General features: G+C 37.7%; 1 protein-coding gene across 1 annotated transcript; it reads right to left on the bottom strand.

Moving 5' to 3' along the window:
- Positions 1 to 1,017: 1,017 nt before the first annotated feature.
- On the bottom strand, positions 1,018 to 5,022 carry LOC119860721 (regulator of G-protein signaling 1-like). The gene is made up of 5 exons (XM_038414788.2): positions 4,660 to 5,022; positions 4,162 to 4,242; positions 3,361 to 3,422; positions 2,640 to 2,803; positions 1,018 to 1,908 (listed from the first exon to the last, which is right to left on the bottom strand). Exons 1-5 carry the CDS (start codon positions 4,758 to 4,760, stop codon positions 1,723 to 1,725), a joined length of 594 nt encoding a protein of 197 aa, XP_038270716.1. The 5' UTR covers positions 4,761 to 5,022; the 3' UTR covers positions 1,018 to 1,722.
- Positions 5,023 to 6,186: the final 1,164 nt, after the last annotated feature.

Here is a 6,186-nt window from a genome sequence, read left to right as displayed (position 1 = left end):
AAATTACCTGTTTCCTATTCCTTTGGACCCCCAAAGCCCTTCCCCAAGGGGTGGTTCTGTAAACACAGTCTGCTCTCCCCAAAATAATGACTAAGGCCAAGTTATTTCTGCTCTCTTTGGCACAGGCAATGGGTGTGTACCCCCTGGTCTCAGCAGTGTGAGTCAAACCCAGAGTCTAAGATTGTGCTGTTTTGGAAAACGGAAAAACTGAAACAGTGAGATAAAAAAAACTGCGAGGGAGGGAAGCACAAGATTTTATCCTGGGCACGGAGAGAACTCATTGGCAACCGTTTTCATGGTTATTTATTTTCATTATAAACTTTACCATCATGAAATCTCTGAACTCTGGATCCGATAGTAATCGTGTTTTGGAATTACTTAGTAAGATTACGACTTTGATCTTCTGCTTTGGCCCCCTCCCCAGTAATCATTGCCCACTTTGGTGTTCATCTGCCTGTAGCACGACACATTTTATAGAGCAAATTTAATACAAGATTCAGAATGAAATGTAAATGACCTTTACTGTTAATATGGGTATTATAAATTAGACTCTGTCACAGCATCTACCAAGACTCTGTAGCACTAACATTGCAGGGATTTGCTGGTCAGCCTCACCAGTTACTATCACTCTTGATAAGTAAGCAAGAGTGGTCTGGAATATTTAACAATGTGAAATGTGGTGTGAATTCTGCAGTTCTGCTCAGATGGTTTCTCTCATCTCTGTTTCAATAGTTGTTGAAAGACTTAACTGTTAAGGTTTGGGAAGTGCAAAAATGAGAAGGAACTTTAAGCCTGAATCTGATTTTACATTGAGTAAATCAGGATAATCTCCACTGAAGTAAATGGAGTTATGCCAGTGTAAAATGGGTGTAAAAGAATTGGGCATCTAGAAAGAATTAGAATATTAGAACAAAGGTTTCAGACTATAACAGAGATGGCTGTGCTTCAATATTTACCTCCTCAATTCAGGTGTCAAAACCTTCTTATGATAGAGGAAAAGCGACCATAGAATTTCGGTGCTTTTGTCACGTAACTTTAATTTAGGAATTGCTTGTCATTATTTCACACTTTGCAATAAATTAAATAGTAAAAATGTGCTACATACCTACTTGCTTAATACATAAATAGTAATATCTAGCTTATATAACTTAAAATAAACCTATTCTCAGTTGTCACATTTATAATACATTTTAATCAATCCAACAGAACTGCACACATTTATTAACATTTCATAGCCTGGACAAGTTCTCAATTGGCTTATTGGTCTGTTTTATGCATTTCTGTAGCTAGTACAAAAATTGACAATTTAAATGTATTTTTTCTCCCATATCAATTATTTTACCCATCATGCTCAGATAAAGGGTAGTATCCTAGCACTTCCAAACTGTTGTCTGTCCTGTGGGATTTAATAATATGTCAGAATTCACAGTGGGATACAATTAATTAATAACTATGTATCCAGTTTCAGTTTAGTGGCATAAAGGGGAGAGGGTCTCCCCCTCGACCGCCCCCTTCCCACTCTATCAGGCTTGGAAACCTAGCTTGGGTGCCTTCATCTGGTTGGGTTTTATCGTGTCTGATCGTCTATCTGCACTTCCGCCAGCACTTCAGAGAATGAAGTTTCCCTTATCTACACTGAGCCCCAGTTGCTCAGGAGGACCCCTTTGCTGTAGGTTAACTGACATGCATAGTCTACCCTCAGACTTTCTGGCATCAAACTGCTCACTTAACACTGTTGACCTGAAGCTTGTTTAAAAGATTACGGTAGGCTTCTGATTTCAAGAATCTAGGATATGAGTCCCGCTCCATTAGCACATATACAGTTTTTTGGGCTTCGTCAAAACTTGTGAAAGTTGGGTCTTGAGCCTTTTTAGCTGTTGCTTTCCTTGTATGATAGTCAATATTGATCTAGGAAGAGAAAATCAAACTGTTAATATCTTTTAAAAAAATACTTGTTGCCATTATATTTGTCATTTTATCTTCTTGAAACACAGACTCTCAGTCTTAAATCTTTGTCCAAGGTTTCTTTAAGCTACAAAAATTAATCTATCCTGAAATAGCGCCTTTCATTCAAAATTGATTGAACTTAAAAAAAAATGGTAAACAAATGCTACACAGGAATTGCCATTCATTAGTGCAATGCAGCCACTTCTGGAATCAGAAAATGAGTAACAACAACTTAGGACAGAAAGTGAAGAATAAAATATCCAATTAGAATTGCAGGAGCATTTTTTGGTAGAATGTAGGCATCTAGTTTGGAATATGGCCTATGCGAGCACTTCTACTTTTCTCCAAAGTGTCCTTGAATCTTTAAGGACCATAAATGATCCAGACTGGTTTCATGTCTCATTCAAGTGACAACGCCTCCATCAGCAGAACTGGCTCTTAACATCTTGCTCAAATCAATACTGATTTAGGGGGAAGAGTGCCATCTGTTGAATCCCCAGCACTACTTTCACCTGATGAGCTCACTGCTCAAGACAGTATGGCGGAAGGTGACATAATGAAAACATAAGAACCTATGACTTCTCTTTCTGTTTGATTAAAGACGAATCTGTCCTTGTATAGCCTCATGTCTATCCCTTATCAGCTCCCATAATCTTTCATATGTAACACAGTACAGATTAACTTGTACTTACTTGTTTAACTGCATCTATCTGAACAAATTCTTCATAAATCTTCTCTGCCTTGTCTTGCAAGTGATCAGACTTGGTTTTCTTATAGTCCTCACAAGCCAGCCAAAACTCAATGTTCTCGTCACTGAATTCTGACTTCAGGAACTCTCTGAAGGCACCTTGACCACCTACAGCAAACAGAAATACTTAATCAGTTATAATGTTATATTTATAACTTAAATTGGGGAAGATAAAATAAATGTCTCATTGAAGTCTCCTATTACAGTAATAAGATTTTGCTGAAATACACTGTGTGTGTGTGTGTGTGTATTGTGGCGCACTGCAAATGAAGGGTCTGATCCAAAGGCCACTGAAGTCAGTGGGAGTCTGTTCTTCTCTGTATGGTCTGACTTTGGCTCCAAGTGCACACATAGCTCTTATCTGCATTATTTGGAGTAATGTGGGCATGTGGAATATGATCCAACCCCATTGAATTTAATGAGATTATTTCCATTTATGTCAGTGGGAGTAGCACTGTGCCTATGGAAAGGATGGGCTGTAAAGTTAAGGCAATATATTACAATCGGTAGCCATGTGACTGTGAAGATGTGAATTACTGAAAGGCTATTGGACATTGTTTTTAGCATTATTCACAGAATGCTACAGCTTCATAGATTTGTTTAGTCTGCATGAAAGCTCACTAGATTAACATAAGAAAGTAGTAGTGATCAAAAAATACACTTACTTTGGCTGGCAAGAAGCTTTTCCAAAGACTGGGACCACTGCATCACCTCTTCTGCAGAAAGCCTTTGGTGACCAAAAGAAAAAAATACTTAATGCAAGAAACAAAATGTTAACTGTTTAGTTATTTTGGTTAATGGTCTCTTAGGAATACTTAAAGAATACAATTGATTATTCAATATTATGAAAATGCATTGTTTGCTCATAAAATCTCTGGGGGACTCTGCATGAAATTGGTGGCATGCTATTGCCCCTTAACTCAGACAAGTAAGAAGCAGCAGGTTTTTGAAGTAAATAAAAGGAGAATGGAGGGTCTGTGGTTAAAGTCCTGGATTGACCTGGTTTTCTTTCCAAGACTCACTAACTTCTTCAGTAACCTTGGGCAAGTCCTTCACCTATGTGTGCCATTGTTATCCCTCTCTCTAAATGGGGATGGTAATATTTCTCTACTTCACAAAGGTGTTGTCAGGCTTTAATTCATTAATAATATAAGTGAAGTATTAATGAATAGGTGTGGTGATGAGCACCACTGAACTGCCCATAAACAATTAAAAAGGAAATGGAAAAAAGGAAAACAAAAAAAAATATTTCAACTCCATTGATACCCTCTGTGTGGTGATGCCCGATTTATAAAACCCCCTTTTGTAACTAGGAAATTGAAATTAGTTTGATCTTAGAAATATTTTATGGTTATCATGTACTTTACACATGAGTGAAAATTTAATAGACTTGTTTGTGAGGACAAAATATGGCAATCTAGCCTTAGTTCATAATTACTATGTATTTCTAAGAGTCTAGTACTTACGTCACATTTCTGGAGTTAGACTTGATGCTAGTTTCAAGATGTGGTACCATGGACTTCAAATAGCTTTTCAGATCTGCACCACTGAAACCAATGATCAGACATGTGTAATGAATGGATGATACTGGTTAAACAGTTACAGTTAGGTAGCATTCTGTATGAAAGTCTTAGGACTTGTAAACATTTAGGGCCAGATCATTCACTTCCACAGTTGATGCCAATGAGATACTTATGCAAGTAATTACAAGCAGTTGCTCCTTCTTTCTTACCCACTCATTTTTATATTCAACTTATTTAACTTAGGAACTGCTCATCCATATCCCTTTCCATTCAAGCCCTGTTATAATAACGTTATCATTTTATAGCATTGAACATGCTATGCAGAATATGCTTTGCTGTGGGTGAACTCTTTGAAATGGCACTAGTTCTGAATTCTCAATTTGCTAACGTTCATTTCACTCCAAACACATTTTCATTTGATAGTAAGTCACATATACTTACAAAGCCTTTTGCTTCCTTTTATGAACTTTGCCTTCTCCAAGCTTGCAGTCTGCTTCTTTCAGTTCGGTTGGGTGGTTGTGAGGAAAAAATAATCCTGGCATATTGCTTAGTCTCAATGTGGGGTTGACTTCTGAAGAAATAGTCCTGAGAGCTGCAATTGTCTGCTCGCTGCCTGTGGTGCCTGTTGCCTTTTATTGATCCAAGCTGCTTCTCGAATTGGTGTGAACAGATCTGTTTATCATGCAACATAACCGCAAGCTGTGGAAGTTCCCCTTTTTCGGTGCACAGTGACGTGTGTCTTTCAAAAAGAAAACAGACAGCATTCGTCTTGTGGTGAAGACTGAACCGGATGAGACTGGGTCTGTTTTGTGAGGCAAAAAAAAGTATAAGTAATACTTGAAAAAGCACAAAAAAATCTTGTCTACATCTGATTGGTGATTTGAAAAAGTCTGTTATGAGTATGTTTTGGGACTTTTATTAAATGTGCTTCCAGATGTTCCAGGTTCATTTCATCTAGTTAAAATGCACCTCTATACTATGGGATGGATCAGCTATATCCGTTAAATACAATTAGAGAGATGAGGTGGGTAATATCTTTTATTGGACCAAATTCTGTAGGTGAGAGAGACAAACGTCTTCAGGTCTGAAGGTCTCACCTGAAGAAGAGCTATGTAAATTCCAAAGTTTCTCTCTCACATTGACAGTCTCTGCTCCAATAAAAGATATTACCACACTCACCTTGTCTCTCTAATATCCCAGGGCTAACACTGCATACATTACGTACAATGGCATATACTGGTGTCACAAGGTAGCAGAAGGAAAGAAGTTAGAAAACATCCTGTGTTAACATCAGAGTTCTGCATCCATATGTAGCACACTATTTACAACCTATTTATGTTAATTTCACCTTGTGTTAGAATACTGTGAGCAGTACTGCAATATGTTTGTTTATGCTTGGTCTAAAATATGGAAGTGTTTCATACTGGCTTTTATAGGAAAGGTCTTGAGAGTTGTCCTGAGTAAATTTGATCCAATTATTACATTTTATACCATGCTTTTGTAGAAACCTAAAGCCATATTTTATAGGTGTCTCCATTTCCAGTTGTGTGACAGGGTTATTTCTAAATTGCTGTACCAATTGCTGTTTGCAGAAGGCAAAGTAAACATATAACACACTGACTGAAGTGATTTGCCTTTGCTCAAAATTCTGTATTTTCAACACTTGGGATTAGGGCTTGAGTCTGCTTGCTCATGGTGAATAGGAACTTTGCCTAGTCAGGGGGAATTCTGCAGATTTCATTTTAAAAATGTCTGTAGCCCTTATGTTTGTGTGAAGATTGCCTCCGTTGTCCTGTTCTGAAGGTTGTGTTGTCTTTGAGTCTACACACACTCTCTGCCTAAAATATCTGCCTTAGGCCAAAACTGAGTACACAATCTGAGTAATTAAGGAGTGCCTCTGGGCTAGAACACTGGAGTAACCTTTATGGCTTGTATCTCCATTATGTGAGGAAAATGGATGATTGATAT

This window comes from Dermochelys coriacea, chromosome 8 (genome assembly GCF_009764565.3).
Source record: "Dermochelys coriacea isolate rDerCor1 chromosome 8, rDerCor1.pri.v4, whole genome shotgun sequence".
Classification (NCBI taxonomy): Eukaryota; Metazoa; Chordata; order Testudines; family Dermochelyidae; genus Dermochelys; species Dermochelys coriacea.
This window is presented reverse-complemented; position numbering and strand designations above follow the sequence as displayed.

Coding starts and splice junctions, on each gene's coding strand:
- LOC119860721 (XM_038414788.2), bottom strand. CDS start 4,760: ATGCCAGGATTATTTTTTCCTCACAACCACCCAACCGAACTGAAAGAA. Junction 3,423..4,161: donor TCTAACTCCAGAAATGTGAC/GTAAGTACTAGA, acceptor TGGTCACCAAAG/GCTTTCTGCAGAAGAGGTGA. Junction 1,909..2,639: donor AGATAGATGCAGTTAAACAA/GTAAGTACAAGT, acceptor TTCTCTTCCTAG/ATCAATATTGACTATCATAC.